The 27,908-nt window shown below is 42.8% G+C and overlaps 1 protein-coding gene across 1 annotated transcript in view; it reads right to left on the bottom strand.

Annotated features, from left to right (window-relative positions):
- Nucleotides 1-27,908, bottom strand: part of igsf3 (immunoglobulin superfamily, member 3) — a 68,142-nt gene that overhangs the window by 20,633 nt on the left and 19,601 nt on the right. Inside the window, exons 3-5 of the mRNA XM_046053349.1 lie at nucleotides 6,783-7,202; nucleotides 3,447-3,833; nucleotides 612-1,019 (exon numbers count right to left, since the gene is read on the bottom strand). Of these exons, the coding sequence (XP_045909305.1) occupies nucleotides 612-1,019; nucleotides 3,447-3,833; nucleotides 6,783-7,202 (1,215 nt within the window). The remainder of the gene's footprint in view (nucleotides 1-611; nucleotides 1,020-3,446; nucleotides 3,834-6,782; nucleotides 7,203-27,908) is intronic.

Below are 27,908 nucleotides of genomic sequence, written 5' to 3'. Positions count from 1 at the left end.
TGTGCGTGTGTATGTGCGTGTGTGTGTGTGTGTGTGTGTGTGTGTGTGTGTGTGTGTGTGTGTGTGTGCGTGTGTGTATTGAGCCTAGTGCTCCTGGCCTGCCAGCTCCTCACTGCTCCGCTCCACTGGCTTCCTCAGCCTGTACCGAGGATGTTCAGCTTAACTCAGCACTGACAGAGGAGACCCACAGACTGTGAAACACATTGCCGGTGCATTTCCATTCTAATAATTCTGACTAATCCATATGTGTGAGTGTGTGTTTATATCTATGATGGGTGTCACAGTAGCACTGGTCTTGACGTGTGGCAGAAGGTGTAAGAGAGTGTGTGTGTGTCATAATAGCTCTTTCCCCTGAGCGGTGCATGAATAAACCCTGGTGTTTTCCACTATGTAGACTGCATGTTCTGCCTGCGCCATTCATCAGTCTTTAGCAAGTCACAAACCATATGCCTCTCTTTGATTTGGTCCGCATGTGTGCAGATACACTATCTTATAAGAGGGTTTACATGCTTTACCATGACTGCAGATTTTCAGCAGGGGGGCTGCCCTTAATGTGCCTTACCAACTTGAGAATTTACACTATGTTGTTACATTGAGCTGCAGTAACTTACCAACAGTCTTGACAGTGATGGTCTTGGTAGCGAACTTCTCTCCTATCTTCTCCCAGTTTAGCTCTGGTTCAGTGCCCGTCTGAAACCACTCAGTGGCTGTGCAGCGGTACTGTCCTTCGTCCCCAGGTACAGCATTGTGCAGGGACAGAGAGAATGCGTCGGCCCGCACCTTCTCCACACGTATCTCCCCATAGCTGGCGCGCTCTCTGTAAGTGGGACTGAGCCACATAGTACCATCCCGATCCACAGAAGCCACCTCCTGGGCTGCTCCAGTCACCTGCTTGTCTATCCACTGCCAGACAACAGACAGAGGGCCTGTAGTGGAGTGGACTAAGCATTTCAACTGGATCACATTGCCCTCTAGGACCTCAGAGGAGTTAGTGGACAATGACACTGTGATGTTGCTCTCTGAGAGGGAAGAGAAAAGAGAGAGAGAGAGAGAGAGAAAGAGAAACATGGAGGTGAGCATGACAAGAGATAGGACACATAAAAAGGCGTTAGAAAAAGTTGCTCAAAAACCGAACTCCTTCTCACGCTGAATCCCAGAGACAACAAGAATCCCACTTCCTGTGTTAAAACATTCAGAGTGTACAGGAGGCCAGGGGCAATAAAACAAATCACTGAGCCTGTTCCCGGGAGTATAACATAGTCCTGTGCTAGAGCTGTGTGCATTTGTGTTTGCATGCTAGTGTGTGTGTGAGAGGGCGATAGTGCGGTTTTGTAACTGGCCTCAGGCACACCAGTGACAGCGAGAGAGGAGGCCTTGGTGAGTTTGTGTGTGTGGGTTGAGATTCTCTTTCTGAACCCTGTGTGGCTTGTTGACCAAGTCCACATTGGCACAGGAAAGAAGGCTCAGATCACAGGGCTCAGCGGCACTTCAGAAGTGGAGGGGGATAAAAGTCTTTACTGGTTCTTCTGCTCTGCTTTATCTCGAATCTCATCACTTCAATGTCCATCAAACATTATGGAGCTCCGGTTGACCCAAAAGCCGTCTTATCCCTGCGGGGGTAGTGCTGCTGTCTCTTGGAGGTGCGGCTTAAGGTATCCCACTTTTTTTTCTCCCCTCAGGCCAAGCTCTGCTACTTCTCTTTCGGCCTGTCAGCCCTCCTAATAAGCATGAGCTCTCTGTGAATATGGAATAAATTTGTTTCTTACTTCTATCACACTCAAATGAACACAGGAAAACCATTCAACCTGTTCCTCTTCCTTTCTGTTTTGTCTATTGTAAAAGCTTCATAGGTTTTTTCACAGCTAAGAACATATTATGCTCTCTCACACTGAGACGTGAAGAGAGGATTGTTAGACAGTTACACAACTAGATAGACTCATCGTCCTTCCCGTAAAAATGTCTGGTTTCGAGACCCTTTTTCTTCTCTTTGAACTATGTTTTTAAATGTTCACATTTCCCCCCACCAGCTCCTTCTTTTTTGGTTTTTGCATTTCTCTCTATTGCAGTATATCCCCTCTCTTTTGCCCTACACTTGCACTTGTCCTTTCTATCTGTATGACAAAGATTCAGTGTGGCATGTAAGCTTTCTCACCCTCATTGCAAAGGTAAACTCATCCATCAGCACTGATTTGTCAGAAGTGTTTACCTCTGTTTTTCCTTTGCTGTCACCTCCGCCTGCCACTCATCAACTTTAACCCCTGGTTATTACCAACTCTCACCCAATCCCCCCAATTAAGTGATGAAGCACATTTTGAAATTGCATGTGAGTGAGTGCATGTGTGTTTGCAGGTAAGAGAGAGCAGACATGAGAGGACAGTGTGTGCATGAAATATAAGGCTGCCTGACCACGACTGCTGTGTATCATAGCAGTTCTCCTCCAATAACCATGGCCATTATCCTGTGTAAACCCTATAAACATCCTTTATGGGACATTAAGGTCTTTTGTTGGAAAAACAAAACCTCCCATACAGAAAGGTTCCCTGGAGACTGCTGCAGGCTCGGGGCCATTGTTTTGGGCTGATTTAGCAGGGGGTGCAGAGCGTTCAGGATAAGGTAGCGTTGGCTGCTTGAGAGGAGATACTATTCTGTAGTTATTATGTTTTATTATGCTGGTAGCAGCTGGCTCCATGAACTGTTCCAGTCCTAAGAGACATGGAGGCCCAAACTGGAGTAGGGGGGCGTTTTCCTGCTGCCATTGAGATGAAGAAAAATCTCAGTGACAGATGAGAGGATAGGAAGCAGGGTTTGGAGGGTTTGACTATAAATTTGCATCAATCAGCTGCAAGCATGATACAGCCCCCACCGGCCAGCCCTGCTTAACCCAGCTGAAGAAGACTGCCCCAGCAGAACACATTAATTTAGCCAGGGGAACCACTTAGAGGGCTCTGGAGAGCAAGGCGCCTTTCTCTGCTTCTTTTCTTTCTCCATGCTTTAATTTCATGGCTGTTAGCTCAGCCTCCTTGAGTCTGGACTCTTCTGCTCTGCATTATCCAACTACAGTGTCCCCCCCCCCCCCCCCCCCCCCCCCCCCCCCCCCCCCCCCCCCCCAACTAGCTAAGCCACGGAAATGGGAAGGACCACAATGCTGCATTACCAATCCTTAGCAATCCACTCTAACAGAAAATACATCAGGAATAACAGTCGCATTATCCTTTCCCCTCTTACTCAAAGTTAACAATAGAGGCTATGCAGCTATTTGTTATAGGCCACCTTGGAGAGAGGGAGAGAGCGGGAGAGAGGGAGGCTGGAGGGGAGCGCTGAATGACATTCCATACTGGCTACAGAAGATAAAACTGTTACTATGAAAAGCACATCATTCTTAGTGTAAATGACAACTAAGGGCAGGACAACTAAGCCAGTGACCTCGTGAACAGATTATTACTCACTCAGTGGCTGGACCGTGATCTGGACATTGCGGGACCTCTTGCTGCGGTCGATGAAGTCCCCTGTGGGCGTCTTCTCCCGCTCTGTCACGCGGCAGATGTATTTCCCAGCATCTTCAGCGCGTAGGTGCTGCAGCTTGAGCAGGTGCACGTTGGAGCTCTCTTTCCGCACGGTCATGTGACCAGCCGCCTCGCGGTCGACGTAATCGGGGCCCAGGACAGGCACGGCACTGGGGCCCACCACGGCCACCGGTGAGCTGCTGAAGACCCACGACACCGAGAAGAAACGCTCGGGCACATTCTGGGCCTCGATGGTGCAGCGAAGCTCCAGCGGCTCACCGGCCGTGAAGGACCGTCGCTCTGTGCTCACCTGGATGCTGAAGTCCCGATCTGAGTGTAAAATATGGAGGAAAATAGAGATTGATTTTAAAGGAATGTTTAATAGAACAATCAAAAATGTGGTCAGGTGGTTGCAAAAAAAATAAAAAATAAAATGTATTGCACAGACTACACTCAGTGATAACTCAGCGATGTATGAAAACCCCCCCAAAAATTCCCTTTTGAATGTTGCACACATCAGTGTGGTTTAGTAAGAAAATAATTTTATCCAATACCAGTAAATGTGCAAAATACTTGAACAGCAGTAGATTTTAAATAAAGCAACTGAACAGAAAGAGCGTAGGTGTGGGGGAGATCTCTTCATGAAGGTGATATTTGTTATGTTCCCAAACAAATCCTTTCTGATATCTAAAACAAGACTGATGTCTAAATATGGACTACAATTGGAATGCATAAGACCACTGCGGGGGGAGAGGCGCGGGTTCAAGAATGGGCGGGGGCAATAAAATAGCACCAGTTAGTGCTGAAGAGAGATAGAGAGAGAATATAAACTAGTGATACTAGTGAAGCTTGAGGTGCAGTGCTCAACGCTGATCTTTCAGAGAACTCTGCTCACTCTCCCCCCTTGGTTTCACTTCTGCAATAAAAAAAACACATCTAATTAAAATTCTCTTCAGCAGTCTGAAACAGAGTCAGGCGCTCTCTCCTCCTCCTGCACGGTCTAAGACAGAACAGACAAAGTAAACACTGCTAGTGCTAGCTCATGCACTTGGCCACATTGGGCTTGTTGTCTGCGCATGTGCGACTGTGTGTGTGTGTGGGGCTGTGTATTGAGTTTTATTTGCTGTATTAATTTCCAGATGATGAGCATGCCATGTATCAGAGAAGGCTGCTTTGCCTCTCAGTAAGGTGGTAGCCCTGAGCTGTAATTACAAAGACTTTAAACAGACTTCCTGAGAAACGCACTCATGTGGAAAGGTTCAAAGCCTGCCGTTGGTATAGAGCTCGTTATGCAGGGGAACATTATGGAGGGAGGGAGAGGGATGTTTTATTCACATACACCAACATATGAATGCACACATGCCAAATACTGACATAAGCACATATAGTAACTTATTGCTCAGTTTTTATATTGCTGTAAAATCAGTATCTTGGTTGGTTGCTGCACCTGCAACAAGGCAGCAGGACAGCAACACAGTGTATTATGACATTTGAATGTCATTAATTGTGAACAGGAAGGAGAGCAAAGCTAAAAAGGGTTGTGACCTGCTTTGACAAGAATTTGTCACTCAGCATGGAGCTCTATTACGACGGTGTTTTACAGGAGGAGTTCAGCTGAGAGGATGCAGAGGCTCTGGAGTGAAAACATCCTCACATGTCCAGCATATGATAGTGTTTAGAGCTAATTAGGAAAAAAAGAATATTAAGTACAAGTAGCAGAAGGAGTAAGGGGGAAGTGGGTGAAAACTGAAGGAGTAGGAAAAAAAACACAGTGATGAGACATGACTGCAGAAAATGAGAGGTGATGTGAGAGTAGGGAACAAGAGAAGAGGTGAGAGAAAGGAGAAAGAAAGAGAGAGACGGTAAAATCTGAGAGTGAAAGGTACATTAGGATTCTGTCCGTTGCTCCTCTCTCTGATGCTGGCTGTGGGTGATTAGCTAGTGATGGTGCTGTCTTGAGATCTCCTCCATCTTTTATAATAGGAGCCTAATGGAGGAGCTGCTCCCTTTCCTATCTAAATTTCTCTCTGTGTCAAATACGCACATGGACAGGTGCAACATCAAATACACACATTCAGCCTAAAGGCATGCAAGGTGTGTCCTCATCGTGCAATAAGTGAGTGAACAAGATGAAATCAAAATGAATCCACATGCATAATCCAAGTTTGAGCACTCCCAACCCAGAGCCACACAAGTCTGCTGTATTCTCTTTGTCATGCAACACCTCCATCCATTATAGATTACAAAGAAGACAGAGAGTGACGAAGGGTGCTGAGAAGGGAGCTCTTTGTGCCTTTTGTCTCTTCCCTGAAGTAGGAGGAACTCATCTGGCAAACCTGCTTTACATCCAAGTTCCCACTCTTCTTCTCATCTACCCAGCACTATCTGGGGCATCATCAAGTTGTATTGGTCCAGGGCAGATCCAATGCTTAATGGAGAAAGGCAAAACGATTCCACTTTGAAATGATTTACTGGCATGAGTCACTCGCCACTGCGTGCTGCCTTGGTAATTGAGCTAATGTCAAAGCAGTTTATCACACATCTCTGTGACCCTTTCTTGGAAGCACACAAGTTTCTTTATGTATGTGGAATACAGCACAGTGGGCGTGATAGGGGTCGAGTCGGGTGGGAGGTTATAAGAAGCCGCCTTTGTTTCTGGTCCATCAAGTCTAGGGGGTTGACAGCTCATTAGATCATTATCATAAGTCCTACTCCTCCATCATCTCCATCATACATTGTGCACCCCTTGTTACTTCCTCAACCCCATGTCTCCCTCCCACTTCCTCCCTCATTTGGTAACCCCTTCTTCTCTTCCGTTAGACAATCTCCTCCTTCAGAGTAGGCAACTGTACTACACTGCACTCAAGCACAAGCCAGACTGTGTAATTGTTGGTGAGGAGTGATTGAAAAACCCATTTTTGGCTTCTGATCTCTGGGCCACTCGTTGCATGGGAAATTGTATATGCGGAAGCCATAGGTCTCCTGTGTCAAACACCCACGCTGTTGGGAATTGGTTAAATCATTCTTGGATGTGCTTGTAATGTTGCCCATCAAACAGACACAAATACAAAAGTGGGGAGTCTGTGGAGGTTTAGTTAAGCCCTTTTTAGTAAGCTAATGAGCTTAGTGTGAGATACTGATCAGCAATCAGAGGAAGCCAGCCCACATGCTTGCACGTGTGTCTGTCTAAAGGACAGGGGGGACCTGAGAGCAGGCGGGCATCTTTACCCTCGCTCCCCCTCCCCCCTCTTTTTCACAGAATCTCTTCCCTTTACTCACCAGTGGGCTGAATGCGGAGCTGAGTCTTTTCGCTCTGCTTGCGTGTCATGGCAAACCAGCTGCCGTCTGAGTCTTGAATCCACTCAGCAGCCTGGCAGTATAGAAGGCCCTGGTCCACTGGCTGCAGCTTGTGAATGGTCAACCTGTAGGCCGTAGCGCTGGTTTTATCCAGCCTGAGGTCCCCTGCCGCCATCCTCTGCCGGTACGGTCCCCCAGAGCGCAGAACAAAGTCCCTTGACAAGGTGACCAGCTCCTGAGGTGGGGCGGCCGCGTCCTCTGGGGACCGCAGGTACCAACCCACCGATAAGTGTGTGTGCTGCTCGGTGGTCCGAGACACCTCGCAAGTAAGCTGTAGTGTGTCGCCTTCCACCTTGGACAGAGTCTGGGCTGGAGCGGTTACTGTCAACGAATCCGCGATGACTGCAAAAATAAAGAAAAGAAGAAGAGACAAAAATTAGCACTCAGTCAGCATATGTAGAGGCTGTTTGGGATGTCAGGGAAGGTTAGAATTACTCATTTTAGAAAAGGGTTATCTGGTCCCTTAAATGCCATATTAAGCCTGTCTATAATAAATCTGAAATACCATACAGTGTTGTTGTTAAATGTGGAGGACGTGCCACAGTAGAGCATTTTTGTTTACGCCTGCTATTATGGAAGTGAAAATAAAGCATTCTGCTGTAAGTGGTTCAAAATCTGATTTACTCCCCAGTGAGGAAAAGGTGGTAATGCAACCAAGCTTTTGTTGTGAGGTGACTGCCCTCTATTTCCTCTTCCATACATGACTTTCACATGTCATCGTGCGTTGATGGCATTTCCTCCATCCCACACAGCCAGATCCCTCCAGATACCCCTCCAGCACCAGACTTATTATATCCCTTTTGGTTTGCTATAGCAAATGTAACAGCGCCACCCTCCCTCTTACTAAACTTTTCAAACATTTTATTTTAATCACACATACTAAATATACAAATGCAAGTTAAAATGGCTGTAATACATTACTCCTAGCCCTTCTATCTACAATACATCTGAGAACAGAAGACACTCAAGTCAGAGACATCAAGGTGTGATAATTTCAGAAAGCAGTCTGGAAACACACCACACATTGACGGAAATAAACACATGCAGCTTTTAAAACTCGCTAAAGGAGTATTTTTGGATATGTATCAGGGCACTGTTGTATATGAGTGTGTGCGGAAGAGAGAAAGAAAGAGACAGATGGATAGCACTGGACCCAAGATTCCAAAAAGTCATGCATTAATGACAACCAAAAGGAACAAAGGTCGTGAGGTTGTAACAAAAAAAAAAAAGTAGTGTTGGCTCCCGCAGCTGTGTTTGGATGTGTGCAGCTGCACATGGATGCTATTCTATTTGTCTCCCAATCATTTATGCAGTGCATAATGTCACTGGTTGAGGCTGGAAAAATATGGACACACACACACACACACACACACACACACACACACACACACACACCCTAAGAAACAGAGAATATACAAAGACATGAGTGTTCACAATAGACAGCAGTCAACAATTTAAGTTAGGCTGGAATAAATTGAATTGAGCGAATAATGCCGAGAGAAGCTTTCTTGCATTGCCATGTGGTGACTGTGAGCCCTTCTCAGAAGCCAGAAAATGGAAGTGCTTTGTGTGGGTTTATGCTAGTGGAGTGCTTTGTCAAGATGCTTGGCTATTCAGGCTCTTAAGGGATTGTCATTGTGAACACTACAAACCAGCATGTTTGAGATTGGTGCTTCTCCTCAAGTCACCTGCTATGACTAAACACAGATGCAGGAAAAAGTTATTCCTGCAATCATTTGACGTATGCAAATACATACTAAATGCATGCACACAGAAGTCATCACATATCTCTGTGTGTGCTCATGTGTCTGTGTATGAAAACATGAGTCAAATTAAGAGATGGGGATTGCGAGAACAGAGAAACAAATGGAGGGAACAAAGGCAGAGAGATCAGAGAAAAAAGATAGAGGAGGCGGAGAAAAGAGGCTTGACATCTGGTTACTGGAGTTTAACAATACACTCAAAGAAAGCAACAACGATAAAACAGAAGTGGCAGGAAAAGAAAGTGAGTAATCAGGTGGGTCAGCCACAGAGGCACCCTAATGAGATACAGTAAGTTCAGACAAGAATAAGTTTCTAGCAATAGTTTGACGCAATCTTGAGAATACTGATGAGGTCTGACTGAATATGTCCTCTGATCGGCTCCTCCATTACCTTTAGGGCTTGATAAACAGTCTTGCAGCAAGGGAGGCAAATGGTAGTCATGGGGAGCAACCAAACAGTCCCGCTGATATATTTGTTTGTTGATTGTATGATAAAATGACTAACATGGGAAATCTTAGTAGGTCTGTATTAGTGTTTATATTCTCATGCTTTTTTTATTACAGGTTTCGGCTGGGCAATCGGCCCCTGCTAATGGTTGTAAGTGCTGGGTGATAAATCTTCAATATATTCATTTACTAGTTTTCAGTGGAATCACATTGTGATGATATGTTATTGTGCTACAAATTTGGGAATCCGAGTAATTAAAAATAAACAAGTTTGGTAAGTGAAGTGAAATTTTACAGATGTGTTTTTTCTGAAGTAGTGGAATCAATTTACTAATTTTTATATGCGAGTCATCACAACAATTCAAGTTGTGTGCAATTTCTATATCGGAAAATATCCTTATTAATTACTGTAATAAAGACTTAAACCATATCACCATGCCTTGGCCAATTTCTCCCTTAACAAATAAAATTATCTTATTCATTACACAAGCATCACAAAAGTCTGATTCTGCTACCTGAAGGACCTGGTGTTGCAAAGTCCTCTCAGTCAACAGCAGCCTTGCACAGACATTCTGTTACCACAACAACACACCTACGCTACAACCTGCTGTTGCCATAGCAACCCTCCCACATGACAGCTGAGGGCCTCCAAGAACAGCCGGGAGTTACTATAACAACCGCACCCCCTAACACCAACCCAGTACTGACTCTGAGTAACAGACTCCTGTCCCCTCTGTGGACCCCCCCGGGGAACAGTGTGAAAACAGCAAGCTGACTCTTCATGTCCTACAGCCAACTTCTTACAGAGATATTTAACACTTTGACTTCATCTCAAGTTCTCTGGGCCAATCAGATCCCTACACTCCAATCTCAGCATTTCCAAGGGCCGGGCTGAGGTTGTAAACACACTGAGATCCTCCAATAGTCCCAATGACCTCAATCTGGGAAGGATTAAGAACAGCATGAGATGGCATTCTCAGGGACACAAACACACACACACAGTTTTGTCACATGCGAGGACACTGTATTGACTTATTGTAACATAAGTGCTGTGTGCCTTTTACAACCATTACAACAGCATCAAATCACAGATCTGGGAATATTCTAGTTTCAATGTAGTCAGCAAAAAACAACCAACCAACAGCCAAAACGTGATACAGCGTAGGCATATAGGTAAAGACCTCAACTATTGTCCAAACACATGAGCCACACTGTTACAGTAACATGTTTTTCATTAGTCAATATCACATACATCGAACGTGTATCTGTGCTGAAAATTGTCCCTAACAAAAGCAATATTTACTCCTGTTTGAGTAACACTTACAAAAAACTACAGCACACTTGTGCAATACCCATGCTGTCTGATCATCATCTTCATATGCCACACATGTGAGGTGGATGGATTATCTCGGCAAAGGAGGAGTGCTCACTAACACAGATTTTGACAGATTTGTGAACAATATTTGAGGACTTTTGTGTACATAGAGAAAGTCTTAGACCTTTGAGTTCAGCCATAATGAATGGGGACAAAAGCAAAAGTGTTACGTTTATAACTTTGTTCAGTGTACATACACCACAGGTCCCCTAACGTGGACGTTGCCATGTTGCACCGCCATGTTTCTAGTGTAGCATAAATGGACGAGCGGCTGTAAAGAAGTAACGTTAGTAGTAATAGCAGTAGTAGCAGTCGTCGACTGGTTTATAAGAAGTAAGAAAAGAAATCTGGACAAATGGAGGACCACACGTATTATTTAGCACAAGAGCTGACAGAGCGTGTCAGCCAACGTAGCTTCTCCTGGGTGAGCGGTGACTGATGGTGCATTCATGTGGTGTCAGAATTATCTTTTTCTTCCTTAAACCTTTATGGCAAAAAGAGAAATAAAGTGTACATGAGACATTAAGAAGTATACAGAACTTTGATTTGTGCAAAATCACGTATTGCATATACATATTTTGCAAACATGTAATTTGTAATATGGTAAGAATGAATGGGCTTAGGGCAAGTGAGCAAGCCTTATCCTTTAAGTGGGGCTTATTCTAACCTAAACCAAAAACCATGGTTTAACTTTAAAAAAAATAATAAATGGATGTGCAATTGCTGTTTGTGCAAACAGCGAGGGTACGTCCCCACAATGTTCACAGATTATTGTCCCTACAATGTGATACAATACAAAACACACACACACACACACACACACACACACACACACACAGTAAACACTAGTGCCTGGGAGCAAATGACAATTTTTTATTTTAATAACTTATTTAATTTCCCCCACTAACCTCAGCAAAATTGCCAGAGAAAGTTTGTTGAGGTTGATGTGAATGCCTCCTTTCAGTGCATTTTTAAAGAGCTCATATTATGCTTTTTTGCTTTTCCCCTCTCCTTTATTGAGTTAGATACCTTGTGCATGTAATTTGCAAAGTGAAAAATCCCAAAGTCCAGCCCAAAGGGAGTTCCTATCTCCCACAGAAAACTCTGCTCTGCACTGCTTGAAAACAGCTCATTGGTAGTCCAGCCGCTTCCCATTCATCCTTGTGACGACAGAGGGAAGAAAGCGAAATGCGCCATATAACGCTCGCCAAGCGGCTACTCCGACACGCCCTCAAAAACACTGGTGGAAAAACACTGAGCTGCAGCACACACACCTCTCCTCTCCCATCCAAACACTAGCTACCCTCCAGACAATCAATGGACATAAAGTTGTTGCTGTGATGTAGAGACAGAGTTCAGTTAAAACGTTATGGATGAAAAATACATTTGTTACAGATTAATAACTCACCACTCTGAAACTCTTGCTCCAGCCAAGCTGGTCGGCAACATGTACAGCTGAAACAAAGCCTGTTTGCTTCTCACTGACCCACCGTTCTCTGCTTCTGATTGGCTAGTAGTCCTTATCTAAGAACTGCGGTGTGCAACTCCCAACAAAGATCATTTAGAGACAAGATGTATCACTCCATAGCTAAAACAAAGCGTTCAACACAGGGTAAAAAGAGGAGCTGCAGCAATGTGCAGTATGAAAAGAAATACGGTGTGTTTTTGAAAATAAAACCATGTAAACCTGTTCTGGCACAACCCCTAAATAAGATTTTGAACCTGAAAATGAGTATAATACCACCTCTTTCATTGCAAAAAACGGTGCATGTGTTCACTGCACCCCCAATGTGTTCAATGAGCCAGTCTTTATTACCATAAAATAAATAAACAATTTCAGAACTTTATGACGGATTTAAGATAATTTTGCTCATTTGTATCACATTCGTAGAAACTGGAATCTCAAAGTACTAGCAATTAAAAAGTTTTTCCTGATGAATCAGGTAATCTTCTATAATTTTCCCGTGTGGATAAGAAGGAAAATATGTCGTTTATTCTGCTTTTTATACTGACACAGAAGCTGTCAATCCGTTATAAATCTTTAAAACTACTCTCTTCCTGCTCTACCTCATCTGCAATTTTTGCTTTCATCTCCCTCTATTCCTGATCTTCTCCTTCTCTCTCAGCCCTCTGAAGTGAGCGACGGTTGTCATCCCTCAAGCTGGCCTTTTAAGTCCAGTCACACAGGGATAGAAGTGTGGGGGACACGAGGACACAAAAAAGGAGGATAAGAGATTTCGCAAAGACGACACGAGGAGAAAAAGATCATTTATGAAGTCTGATCTGTACATTTTAGATGCACCCATCTCTTTGCAATGCGTGCAATGTGCTATTGAAGCAGAAGCGGCAAAGATTCCTTACAGAAAAACGAAACAACAAATCAAATTAAATAGCAGTGCACGTTTGTGTGTACACCGTTTTCACATGTGAGTGTTTGTGGGAACGGGATTTTTAAAGATGGAACAAAAACAGCAGATAATGAAGATTCATCCATCCGATCAATTTGCGCTCACAGTTGTGGTCATATCGTGGGAGAAGCTGCTGACAGGAGGAACTGGAGAGATTCACACTGCTCTCTGGATGTTACCACTGCTACAAATGGTCTGGCTCACAGAAGCACACGCTCTCTTTTCAGCAACACAAACAACACATGTATGCACCCACACAGATGTCAGGTCATTGTGTTTCCCTGCATTTGTTTGTTCATGTATGTGTTTATGTGCCTACTTAAATGCCTACGTGTTAAGTGCAAGTGTAAAAGGCAGCAAGTTTCTAGCTCTGTTGTTTATTTCACTGAGAGTCTGGTAGTAGCTTAGCCTCAGTTTGGAAATGTCAAACTTTTTCCACTGGCTGCTGGCCAATCAGAATGAAGGAGTTGATATCAAAGGTGTAAAACAATCGCAATATCCATGATGGAGCTTTTCTCTGACATTTAAATGTGAATGTATTCATGCCTGCTGGCAAATACTGCAACAAACTGTATGGTGAGGCAGTCAACAGAAACTGCTATGACAGTTGGTGGGCTGACCCTACTAGCTATACTTCATGGCCAAGTATGTGGACAGCTGAACAAAGTATTTTGACATCCATACTGTACATGATTGTTATACATCTTATTACAAAGCTATGGCTTTAATCGGCTACCATAACACCCTCCGCTCTGCTGGGAAGGTGTTCCACAAGATTTTGGAAACTGGCTGCACGGTTTTGCTCCATTTTACCCACAAAAGCATTAGTAAGGTCAGGCACCAGCCCTGGGCGATAAGGCCTGGCTTACAGTCAGCTTTACATTTCATCCCCAAAGTCTTTGATAAGGTTGCGGTTGGGGCTCTGTGCAGTCAAGTCAAGTTATTCCACACCAAACCTGGAAAACGGGGGAAAAAAACGCAGCCCACTCATTGATTTGAATGGAGCCCTGCAACTCAGGGGGCAAAACAATGTAGACTCAACTAGTTCGGCAGTCACATACATGTAAACATGCATGTTTCCTGATGAATACTTCATATAACAGCATATTTCTACTGTTTACCTCACAATAAGGAGATAAAATAGTTGTTGTTGTGACAACGTTCCATTACCAAATTTCCAAGAACCAGGGATTCGTTAGGGCACATGCAATTCAATTCCGCTTATCAGTTCCTAACTTTTTGCATATTTCTGTTGCGCAACCCGAATGAACTGCAGTGAGCATTTTACAATCCATTAAAAATTGCACTTATCTGCCAGGACATCCTACATGAACTTAACGCCACATCCTTTGTACGCAGTACATCAATAAAGCATGCGAGAAGAAAGTCCTTCTGTTTACATTCCTGCACCATGGCAGACCGCAGCAAACGCGTGACATACATGAATGTGAAGGAATGCACCATGTTCCATGTGTTGCGGTCTCCCAGCTACAATAACGCCTCCAAATACAGCTAATGCTAACAGCAGCAACATCTCACGTTCAGGTACAAAACATAGATGAGGTGACATTCGCCTTTTATGTTGAAGGTAAACAAATGATGTCTACAAATTCTTCCAATAGATATTCCCAGAGACTACAGAAACTTCTTTCATTTTAGCCACAAAGGGGAAGATAACTAAGGAAAAAGTGGATGAATATCACAGAGCAGTGAAAAGATTTGTGGTTAAGGGGGAGGGAATCAGAACAGAGATTCGATATGAACAGATTTTTATAAGCAGAATCGGAATTGATAAAATTGAAACGATACCCAACCCTAATTGTCATGTTGAAACAGGAACGGCTTTCCTAAAACTGTTTCCAAAGCACATTATTGTCTAAAATATAATTTTATAATTGGAAGTAAGGGGCCTAACCAAGAAAAACAGCCCAAACCAAAACACACAAACGTATACAAATTGGGTGTCCACATACATTTGGCCCTGTAGTGCGAAGGACATTCACACTACTACTGCCTAGCACTGCAGATGTTCAGCGACAGCTGAAGTGGTTACCGCTTTTCTGTGTGTAATGCCCTTAAGTGTCTGTGTTTGCGTGTGCTGCTGCAAAGCAAATGGCCATTTGGCAAAGCCAGTAGGGTAATTATTGTTAATTACTCTGTGAAACTGAGAGTACCGCTGAGAGGAAAACAGAGCGAGTGGGCGATCTTCAGCTCCACTTCATGAGAGTCCAGCCTCATCCCTAAGCAGACGTCACTTGCTGACCCAGGATGCAGGCGTATTGGGTCAGGAAGTAAAAGAAAGAGAAATAAATACAGAAACTGTGCCTACACCTGCCTTTCTCATACTTCCATCCATTATCCTGCCCATTCACATCCTCAACTTCTTTGTTCTTCTCTGTGAGAGCGGTTGATGAGTCAGAATGAGGGTTGAAGTGGTTCAACTGGGAAATTGGGAGATAGGAAAGCAGAGGGTAGAAGTAGGCGGAAGAATAATAAAAGGTGAGGATAAAGACAAATAGGAAAAGGGAGTAAAGAGTTAATGTATGCCATATCCCCCCTAAATCTTAATGATCCCTGTGCTGGAACTGCAAAAACTACCGCAGATAGATTGTTATTTTTCTGTTTGTAGCCAAAGATATATATAGTTCATTTGCCATTCTTACTTCAATACCCTAAATTAATTCACACACAATAACAAAAATCTGCTGATCAACACACAGAGTGTATCTCTCAGGAGACTGGAAAATCAAGCATGTCTTCAAACGAAGACACTGTGAGCAACCAGTAAAGCAAACTCTGATGAACTGAGGTCTGCACATGCACCCTGAACTGATAATAAGGACAGGATATAGACCAATACAAGAGAAAAGAGCAGGTTAAGGATCATGTCTTGGAGCTAGCAGGGAGACATGTGAGAGCACTATTTAACAGAGAAGAAAGGGGTGAGTGGAAAAAAGAAGACGAGTTGAAGGCTGCGGTGTGGGATCTGGATCCACAGCAGGGGGGGCATCCATAATACAACACACACACACACACACGATGAGATGAGCCTGGCACCCTATTGAGTCTAAGATACAGAACGCCATTCATGCATCTGTCTGTTTCAAAGTTTTCACATATTTAAGTGTAATACAGGCATAAAACGTGCTGTGCAGTGTATGGACCCAGGGAAACGATTATACATTCATTAGTTTGAATTATTAAATCTTATTGTTTTTTAATTAAATTTTAAAATCATCCATTTATAATCAAAATAAAATAAATGCATATAAATACAAAGTAAAGTCATCGCACAAAAAATACAAATGTAGTAACTACACTTTCTAATTGCAGTCCATAAGGCAAGGTGATGGTAGGGGTATCGATGATGCATTGGGACATTTAATGAGGAAACATTGAGAAACACAACAGCACATTCATTAGTCTGTATGTGGATGGTACTGTGACTCACTTGCAGTTATTTGCAACTAGCTGACAGCTGTAAAATATTAGACATTGACACAGCTAAGGTCTCGGTCAGAAGCATAAATGATTTCCACATTGTTGAATACATTTTGGCATAACGAGTAAATAACACATCACATTCATCTATGTAACAAAAGGAACAGGACCTGAGACTCACTACCGCATAATTACTGTCTCTGCATGTACAACCTTGATTACATCAGTTCTTAGCTCATCAACTGTCAGATTTTTTTGGAATCATCAATTAGTTGCCTTAAATATTGCTCAGCTTTTTCTCTGTTGTTTTCTCTCCGCAGATGAATGAAGCCTTGCAGAGGTCAGTGTATTCTACAATACAGGGCTATACCTGCTTTTTTATTTTAGCCTGTATTGCACGTCTACCATTGCCTCTCTTTCCCTTCACATTTCCTGTCTGTTCAGTGCCTACTGTCATATAAGGAAGAAAACGCTAGAAAAAGGCCAAAGCACTTCTGTGAAAAGTCGTGCCTCTCTCTTTAAGTAAGTAAAAACTACTAGCTTAATCCCCACAAAAGGGACCATTGTAGAAATTATCATGCAAATACATTTGCTGCTATCTGTAAGTAAAGGTTATCAGGCTAGTATTCCTGTATGTTCAGAATAAATGGGTTCCTTATAAATACATGAACAATTGTTTATTTTCAGGATCCCAGACCACTGATTGAGAATAAACCCCAATCATATGACCCCATAGCGTAAACTACTTGTTTTTAAGATTTTTTAAAATAAATTTGCTTTTTAAATGAGCCACTATGACTTGATCAAAGTGGCTTCTATACAGTCCAATCATAACACACCACATCCAATCTTGTAAAAAACATGTTAAGGGAGACAAAATAGAAATAAAAGGGGGATATAGTAAAGGGGGGAAAGGATATGAGAGATCTTACAGATCCTGTTATCAGATTTTGAGTTAAGAGCTGTGAGGAGCCCTACTAAGGGAACATCACTATGAGTGTCTGTGTGAGTTTAAGTGTGTGTCCTGTGCATTAACACAGAGGTCGCGATGACTGAAAGGAAAAGGCCTCTTCATTTAATAAAAAGGGTCTCTGAAGCATTCTTTATTCTTACTCTGTCATTGTTCTTCAGGCTCTGTCCCATTTTTCTCCTCACAATTTTCTTCTCACTGGAGCTTCCATCAACCCCCCCACTCCACGCCCCCTCTCTCTACCGCATTAGCTGGTGAGTTTCCTTTTCACTAGACAAGTTGCTTGTCAGCACCCAATTATCACTTATATTGTTTTTTCACGGCCTCTTTCCTCCTCCAGCTCGCCCTCTTCATGGCTGTCTCAGAACACAGGCAGGCGCGTTTTATCGAGCGCTGATCCCTCTCTAACCAGATTATACTCTACATGTCAGTCAGACAATGAGCCTATTGCAAGTTTTTTTATCCTAGGACGTCATTAAACTAGTAAAGGGAGTAACATCTGCTCTGTGTGTGAGAGGGAGAAAGAAACAGAGCCAGGCCCCTGTGGCTATTACAGCTCATTATAACTAAAGGTAGAAGGGGGGCACATCAAAATCAGGGCAGTCTCTCTCTTACACACACCCAAACAACCAAACACACACAGATAGTCAAGCTTGGAGGGGACAGCTGCTCTCACACAGAGTAGTATAAGTGACTGTGGACTACCCTCTGCTTGCCCAAACATTTCCTCTAGAGTCATGACTCAGCCGTACTGGGTCACTGAATCACACACAGTCCTTAGGGATGTGCAGCTTATTAACATTATTTTTCAGAAGAATATACAGTAGGTGAACAGAACTTACTGGCAGAGGATATGTTTTTTTCCCCATGTGCTGAGCAAAATTCAAGAATTTATGAGACTACTAATTCTATCATAGCATTTCAATTATATTGCTACAACATGTTTTAAATGTTTCATACAGATGCGCCCTTCGAATAAATTACTTAAAAAAAAAAAAAAAATGAATATACATACCGCTGTATTTCACGGGTCTCTTATTTTCCTAATCATCTGAATAATAAATTGAACTTCCCTGAGGGCAGCAAAGAATTAAAGAGGAGACAAAGAGAATGACTGAAACTGACGGCCTATTTTTATTTTTTTTTGTCTTTTCAACAAGAAATGAATTGCACTGGACGACCAGTTGGTTCACACAGCACAGGAAGAAAGTTGATTGGTTCCACATACTGATGTTGTCTGCTGGATGTGTACATAGAAAATCATTTGTTTTGTCAACGTAAAAGGTGATAATACAGTATGTCAGTGTTGTGTTTCCAGCTTGTTGGGCTGCCTTAAAGAAAACAAAACGTTAATGCAGATTTGCTCTCTAATGAGAGTATGTACAACTCTACCAATTGTACACTTTCTCTGTTTCCCTTATAAATGTAATATCTTACCAAATTACATTGCCCTTTTCAGGATGTCGTGGAAATTATATTCCTGGTGAGGGATTAAGCAAAGAATTGAGTTATAACCAACCATTGTCTTTGAAGAATTTATTTAACAAAACAGAATAAACAGAGAAGTACTTAAACACATATACAGTTGGTCCAGAGGGGATTCATCATCAATCTCACAATCTCACAGCTCTGACCTAAACCCTAGTAAATGTGGACGGACTAACATAAGGAGTATAGGAGAGGAAAATTTAAGGATAAAAAACACAATACATATATCTATAAGCCATAACGACAATAGTAATAATAGTAATAATAATAATAATAATAATAATATTATTATTATTATTATTATTAAAATATTAAAAGATCATATATAAATATCATAAAAGATTAAATGTAAGCGGACACAATTTTCTGCCATAACACAGGAAATGTCTAAAGAATTAATAGCCACATTCGAGCACTTTCCAGAAAAGGGTCAAGCAAAATAAAGCATTACAATATAATATGTGATACTGGAAATGGAAATAATAGGAATTATAAAATGTATAGGAATATGTATAAAGCACCTTTCAATCACCCGTCAGGTTATACCAGTTTGTTTCATTGGCTTCTAAGCATGTGTCCAGGTTTCCTCAGTGGACGGCACAAGCAGAGAGGGAGAGGTATGACAAAGGGAGAACGTAGGAGAAGAAGAGAAAAAAGATGGGCAGCGAGCGAAGGAGTGGGATTTGTTATTGTAGCATGAGAATGGTGACGTGGAGTTAAAAGGCTGAATGTTGCGATAAGAGGGATCCGTGGTGAGAAGAAGCTTTCAAAAATGAGACGCTGTTTACACAAAGGCAGAAGAGGAGGATTTAACACTAACTAAGACACGCGCGCACACATATACACAGTATGACACAAACTCTCACTGAGGCCCAGCCAGGAAATGAGCCTGAGTGAGTGAGTTGGGAAGATGGAGAGTAAGTGGGAGATTAAAAGGCAAGGCGTGAGAGGAGGGGTAGTCTGAAGAGAGGTGGGAGTATGAAAGACAAATCTTCCTAAGAGCATTTGGAAAGAGCTACGTGCACAGCTATCGTTGACTGAAATCCTTAGAGCATCAAAGATTTACTCATCATGCCTAAACACATGAAATACCCCCCTCCACCCCATCATTCAGTATCACCCTCTTCTTGCATTTTCCATCTTCAGTCTGCTCATGTACACAAATAACATGAATTAAAGCAAACACTCTCTGCTTAGGAACAGAGAAATACATACAGACGCCACACCCCTGTGTGTGTCCGTTTGTCTTCTCCATCGCTGCTGTCCTGGAGGTTGTTAGCACTTGTGCAGGGTCTTGCAACGTCTGCCAACATCAGCACAAACACACACCCCAGAGTCATTACCACTTCTACAGACATGCACCAACACACAGATGCCGCCATGCAATAACCAGTCTACCTAAAAGCACACATGAATGCACGTGGTCACACAAACAATCCATTTGCAATCATTCGCACTCAAATGCACCTTCCCACTTGCATACTACAAACAGCATTTCTCAAGTATATTATGATTCTAATATTACTGTAGGTGCAAAAGTATTAAAACTAATAAGCTCCATCCCTGTGCTGCACTTAATGTCTCTCCCTCTCTCTCTTTTTTTTTGCTCTCCGTACCCCTTACAGGAGCTCCCACTGTCTCCCTTCATCCCTCCCTCCATCAGTCGCTCCAGCCCCAGATGGTAAAGCATTGTGACCAATTAAAGACTTCCCTGAGGATAGAACCAGTTATAGACCCAGCCATCTGACCATTTCTGTGTGTGAGTGTGTGTGTGTGCGTATGCGCGTATGCACGTAAACCGTACAAACATATCACTGTGTTTTAATCAGTGTACAAAGCAAAGTCTTTGGGCCAGCTCCACACGCCTTCTCCTCTGAAAATGTACATTGGCTTTTGAGTCCAGGAACACAGTCATATCTAAAGCCTTTTGTATTGTGCATAAACACACAATGACAAGATCCTGAGTATCACTTCATTAGAGTACAGTGCAAGGCAGAGGTCAAGTGGAGCAGAGTGTGGAAGCTGGCCTGAGGTGCAGAGTGTTAGCAGGTGTGCATGTGTTGCATTGGTGTATGAGAAACAGTGTCATTGGGGGGGGGGGACATGTAGTATAGCTAAGGGAGGTGGGCAGAACTCTATCACCAGGCACCCATCCAACAGGGCAGCAGATGAGGGAGCAACTGTCTGTCTGAGCTGCCAGCACTGAGGGGAATTTGGCATATGCCAACCCCACCCCACCCCTCTCTCTCTTACACACACACACACACACACACACACACACACACACACACACCTCTCTACCCACATCCCATGGTGGCTGCCCTGGCACAGGGGCACAGGTGGCAACATATGTCTGCAGTCTATCTCTCAGTTAACTGAGAGGGAGGGACCGGTCATGTCTCTGCCTGTTTGTGTGTGCACATGTGTGTGTGCAGTATGTCTTGCTAAAGATTTTAGATATTTGTGAGCCTGTGTGTGCACATTAATAGATTCTGTAGTAGAGAACTTAGATAGTGGAGTGTCCCTGGGACAGAGCATGAGGGTCATCAGCTTGCTCATTTTGGCGTTGCTTCACCAGAATGAGTTTAGCCTCCCAGATTTCTTCACTTTTACTTTTCACTTCTACACAAGCACTCAAAACCTGCCTGCAGCTGCACAGCCCACACCAAAAATCCAATACATTTTAACTAAACCTCTTTTTCCCCATTGCAAATAATAAGGCTGTGATTAGCATGCTCATGAGGGGTGGGTGTGATACTAATCGTGTAAACTGGTATCATCAGAGGAGGAGGTGACTTCTCTGAAGAGTAACTCCAACTGGATCTGCAACATTGCTGCACTTAACAACTGACCTGTGTGGGATAAAAGGTATATCTATTGAACCTTTGACCACACCATCGTTATCAAAGATGGGTGTGGTCCATGGGTGTGCTACAAAACTGGATGTGCACAGTGTTGAGGTTTGAGACAGATGGGCGAGGCTTCAACTCCATTTCAATTTGGCACAAAAAAAACCTGTGCAGCAGATAAACAAAATACACAACAGAGTGTACCAACAGCATCGAAAACAATACATACTATTAGACACATGCTTCACCATGCCTTGTTGTGGCTAAATCCAAATGAAAAAGCTCGTACTATGTCCCTGCCAACTCAGAGAAGCTGTGAAGAGATAATATTCGGTTTGCATTTTCATGACATGCTACTGTTTTATTATCAGCTGATAAGATATTTAAAATCATATCTGCTGTTTCATATGTCGCCTGCTCTTTAATTAATTAATAAGTTTTCCCCACCGCTGTCACTACAGAACAATCAGCACTGCCAAATAGTGCAGCTTATATGCTTGTGACCATAGCCAGCTGCGTTGCACAAAACAGTGACAACACTGCCAACCACGTTTGGCATTGCAAAAAAAGAAATTTGCCTGGATGCAGCTACTCTTTAACAATGCCAGTTCTCTACCTCTCCATGCACATGACACATCACTGAAAATAGTCTCAGCATCTCTAATGTGTCTAAGAGCTTGAATGTCCTGCATCGAGTGAGGGCATGGGTGCCAATGTCTGTGCATGTTCTTGTGCATATGAATGGGTGTAAATGGATTGTGATGCCTGTGTGTATTTATGGCAGTGTAAAAAGGGGTTATCAGATAAACAGTATAGTATGAACCAGGAAATACCTCCTTCCCCCTCATGCTCAGATAAGGCTTCAAAGCAGCCGCCAACATCAAACAATGCAGCAGTAGCCTGACTGTCGTGGACCACACTTACAACCACATCCCGGAGTCCTGGAGGCTATTAAACTGCAAGTTCCACTCTTTACTAACACACATTTTAAAAGAGCTGAACACAAACACTCGTTAGCACATCCATATTCATGTTGAATTCATATTCAAACTGTGGCTGTGTTTTGTTAATCTCACAGAGAAGAGGCAACAGGACCCTGAGGGTTGGCACTTAGCTAAGCTAATCAAATCAACTAGAGGAACAGTGGTGCAGCTTTAGCCCATTACATAAACATTAATAAATATATACACTCAACACACACCAACACAAACATGCACGTGTATTTGTTAATATATTAAATCCTTTCTCATTAGCCTAGCTCACTAGCGTGGGCGATGATCTAAATACAGAGCGTCTCTGACATCATTTATATTTTCATAAGGGTAACAACCAAAATTTGTAAGGCAGCGTATGCTTGAACACGAGTCTATAGGCTACGAGAGCATTTAGATCTATGTTTAATGGCAACAGCTTCTTAAATGGCCTGCCATACTCCTCAGCAGCAATATTAGGAGCAAGAGGCAGGGCTAAAATGCTATGCGGCCTCATCCAGAGGTCTTCACAGGTCCACTGGGTTCCTAGTATTCAAGACCTGATGTAGGACCTTGATTCTACCATAATCATTGCAGGAGGGTTTTATTTAGTTTGAACTGTGGAGTGTAGAAAAAATGACATCTGCTTGTTAATTGCTTTTTCTGGTGTCTTGACTGTTCACAGGTTAATGCATATATGGATGTCAGGTTCGGGTAGGTTTTCTACATGTGTATTTGGGATCAGGTCTAAAACTTTGGACCTATGAAGAACTGTAGCTTTATCACTGTAGTCCTCTTTGACGTGACAAAGTACACAGCTCATTTCCCCAATGTCAAAAATGGCCTTCAACCAGAATGAGGTCACTGCAAGTGACAGGCAGTTGGCAAGACCTAAGAGCCACCTCACAGTATCGAGTGTCGGGGGCCAGATGTGATTCTGACCATTTTGTAATGAGATTACATGTCTAAAATGTAGTTCTTCTTCCAAAACCTGTGTAAAAATGTTAAATCTGTATATATATATATATATATATATATATATATATATATATATATATATACACACACATACACACACACAAACACACACACAGTATAGCACAGCTTGCACTACTAAGTAACAAGGTGTCTGGTTTGCCCTGTTCAACAGCGCTGTTACATTCTCACAGTACATGTTCTATTCAGCAGTTGTATTGTCTACCACAGTGATCTGATGGGTTGTTAAAGCCCTCTTCAGTGATGTTCAGTAGAAAGGATGTTGTCCGATGGGAGCACTACAGCTCCGTCTCTCTCAGACTCAATTATGGCTGCGACATCTGTCCTGACTGACAGCTCGCTACAGTGTGTGATTGTGACTGTGTTTCTGTGGGTGTATATGCGCTTGTCTTTGTATGGTGGGTCCGAGTGGCAGTAATGTTATTGAGCAGGAAGCACTGTCTGCTAAAGTAGATGAGATGTGCAAGGAAATGGCAAGCCAGACATAGTGATAAAATCTCTTTCCATTTGGAGTCCTGCCTGGTCCGCAGCTTAGAGCCAGTACGTGCTCACATACACACATACAAACGACAGAGTGGGGAATGTAATTGTAAATGAAACAGAGAGGTGATGGTAAGGCCAGAGAGGGGAGGGGACAGAGAAAGCTTGTGAAGTGTCACAGCAAGGAGAGATGAGGGAGATAAAATGGTCCAGTCACAAACAGGCCCTCTGCTCCCAATCAATACCAACAGACAGAGATACAACTTCCCCTGTCTATTCATTTGCACTTTCCATCCTCTATTCACCTTCACCTCTGGTACATCTTACTAAATCTTTCTTTGTCAACACAAGACTTCACCCATATTTTTGCTTTCTCTAAAGAAAAAGATGCCTATGTTCATCTTTTTCCTTCCTGACGTCCATCATCTATCTTTATTCAATCACTGGTTCCCTCCACAATCTTATGCCATGTGCTTCAATCACCCTAGCCTCTCTCTTGTGATTAAGCTCAACTACCAGCTGTATTGACAAAACCGTATACCTGCATGACCAACACCAACACGGGGCAGAGACGAGGACCAGACTGAATCGACTCTGGAGCCTTGGATTGATGGAGCAAGTAGGATTCAGATGATGAGAGAGAGATAGGGAGCAGGGGTGGAGAACAGGGACATGGGGGGGGGGGGGTCTCCATGTCACCCAGTGCAAAAGACAGAATGTGAGATGACATCTCCACATTCGGTCGATCTCATTAAGTGAAGTAGAGGAGTGCAACTTGGCAGCGCCAGATCCCTCGTGAAAAGAAAAGCAGAGGAGAGACACAAATCTCACACACACACAAATCTCACACACACACACACACACACACACTCTCACAACACTGAGCTCAGCAGAAGCATGATTCAGCCACTCTTACTCTGTATGTATGTTTAGCAGTGCACAGGCTCAGCTATGTTAGGAAAAATCAACACTCCTGTTCTTTGCCCTCTTCTCAAACACTCAAGTACAAGAAACACACAAAATAAATTTTGACCTTGGGTAGGCATTGCTTCTCAGATTTCTGGCTTACCGTAGGGCCACTGTTTCATCAGGATTCCTTTTCTCCTTTTAAAATGAATGTAGGCCATAAATATAATTAAAATGAAAAGTGTGACTGGAGAGATGTGGTATTTTGCCGCGGCTTGTTCTGAAAATGATTCGCCCAATAGTTTTCTTTTTGCTTAATTGAAATTCCTAGGTCTCATCTCTAGTCTTTCCCTTCTTTCTCATTCTGCTTGATTTGTGCTGGCTAATTGCATTTAGAACGTGTATGGCGGTTAGTAACTGCATTAACCTTAGGAGTCGCATCAGGCAGAGACTATTTAAAACGCTCCCCTATAGCATCAGTTGTACTGTGGGTAATGCCTTGGGGAGGTGTAACCAATCACATTGGAGTTGCGAGGAAGAGCTCATCATTTATTGGTCACACACTATTCAGCATCGCCCCACTACCCATTTCCAATAGTGCCTCTTCTGTCCCCATTCCTCTCTTTTCCAATTTCCTCATCTCTGCCTTTTTGCAACATCCATCTCACTTTCTTTTCTTCAAATCCACTCACTGCCAAACTTAATTTTTTCTAGTGTCACACATCTGAAGATGAACGTTTTCTTCCATTCTCTTGTGTGGTGGCTGTGAATAACAGAAAGAAGCAAGAATGCTTCTGTTCACATTAAACAAGGCTTTGGTTCTCCAGCTCTATTACTATATTACTACAGGACTGGGAATGGATGTCTACTGCCAAATGTGGAGGCTAGAATCTGTATATCTGCCAGAATGGTGACTCCTATGGTGCTTTCTAGGACAGTGAGGGTATACGGGAGCTTCATAAGTAAGAGCAGTGTGATACTTGTCTCAGAGAGGGCTTGTTGTTCTGCTAGCTGTTGGACTCGCTCACATGCAGGCTGGTGCGTAGGATAAGTACAACCATGATGGCCATGTCAGGCTGTTGTCCTTTTCTTCTGCAATCTGATGTGTGGGAGGAAGTCAAACACCAACACACAAACACACACACACACACACACACACACACATGTATACATGTGCAAAGAAGCACACAGAAACACACACTCAAATTCAACAGACTAAGCCTTGTCAATCTCCAAGATTAGAGCACAGAAGAGTGCAAAGAGTGACCTCTGATCTCAAAGACATTCACAACACCCAGGTTCAATGTATGCCTTGTGTAACACTTAACCACCGATGGTGGAGCACAAACAACTACTCCTGTAAAAAGACACAATCTGAGAGTATGAGAAATAATTATTACTTTAAACAAAAACAAATAAAGCTGTTGGAATTTAACCATATCCATTTACTAAGAAGGACACTCTTCTCTTTGTGTGAGTCCCACAGTCAGCAGGTAAAGGTTAACTATTATCTATCAACTATTATGAATAGACAAAAACAAAACAGAATTTATCCAAATACATCCTGTTGCCACAAAATAGCTCATGCTTGATGCTTTAGAACTCCACTGACATTCAGAAACAAATGAAATCCAGAATAAGTGCCACACTGATGCATTTTGCGGCATTATTATGAACATGTTAAGTTTGGTTTAGTCCTCTCAGCTGGCCTATCTAGCAAAGCAGTGTAAACATGGAAAACCTTTGAGCATGTATACGTTTGCCTTACCTGAAGCTGCTCTCGAGAAAGCAAAATGCAACGGCAAAGTGGCTTCATGGACAATAGTTGTTAGTATTGATTTACTGTTGTGTTTTGTGTTTTTAGGGGCAGTTTGTGCTAAAAGCAAACAAATAATAATAATTTAAACCTGAATTAATTTATTTTTGGCCCCTTGGGGGAACCAGAAAAAAAGCTGTTAACACAAACCTAATATCACCTTATAAAGTTGATATGGTGAATGTGATAGCAAACCGTTTGCTATTTGTATATCCACCAAACAAACATTAGCATTTATATGAAGTCTTGTTTCTGGCCACTTGACAAATGTCCAAAAAGTCCCACAGTATCAGGGAGAATGTTGTCCAGGTGTTCTTTCCCTCAGGCAGCAGGTATTAAGTTCCACATTTAAACCTCCCCTGCTCTTTATACAGAAAGGTAACAGTAGATGAAACACATCCCTGTGAGTAAGCCTTAAAAAAAACAATGGGAATATAAAATTGAATCTTTGTAGTAGAGAATGGATATGGTTATATTGTATTTATGAATGTCACTCCATGATTTAGTTTTTTTGTGCCATGATGGCCAATTATTCCTTTCACATGTGTAATATTACTGCACTGCCTAAGGCAGTATTGGCACTTAGAGGCTGAGCAGCACTACATTTCTCTTTGATTAATCTAAGTTTAGTACCACAGAGGGTTAAAAAGACAAACAAACTTTCTGTCCGCTCATTTCCTGAAATGAAAAGTCTCTTGGACATACAAAGAGATCATCTTTCTAGCCAGTCAACCACATGCAGACGAGGTGACTGATGCTACATGACAGACAATGCAACACATGAAAACACAGCGTCATGGTATCAGACAGAACGGTGTCCAGGTGTTCTTCTCCTCAGGCAGCAGGTGTTAGGTTCCACATTAAAACTCTCCCCTGCTCTTTATACAGAGAGGTGACAGTGGATGAAACACATCTATGTGAGTAAGCCTTAATGCAGCACTCAGGGCGGAGATTACTGAATGGCCTTCTACCCCCTACAATTAACCCAAACACCCCACTACCAGACACACCCACACAGACACATCCCTTCTGTCTGCCTGTCTATCTCATCCTTCCTTCCCATATATCCTCCATAACACTCCCTAGGTTGTGGTTGTCCTTTGGCATCACCCTTGAAACATATTCTCAAAGGCACCAT

The sequence above is a fragment of the Micropterus dolomieu genome, linkage group LG07 (genome assembly GCF_021292245.1).
Source record: "Micropterus dolomieu isolate WLL.071019.BEF.003 ecotype Adirondacks linkage group LG07, ASM2129224v1, whole genome shotgun sequence".
NCBI classification, from domain to species: domain Eukaryota; kingdom Metazoa; phylum Chordata; class Actinopteri; order Centrarchiformes; family Centrarchidae; genus Micropterus; species Micropterus dolomieu.
The sequence above is the reverse complement of the archived record's forward strand: the minus strand, read 5'-3'. Positions and strand labels throughout refer to the sequence as shown.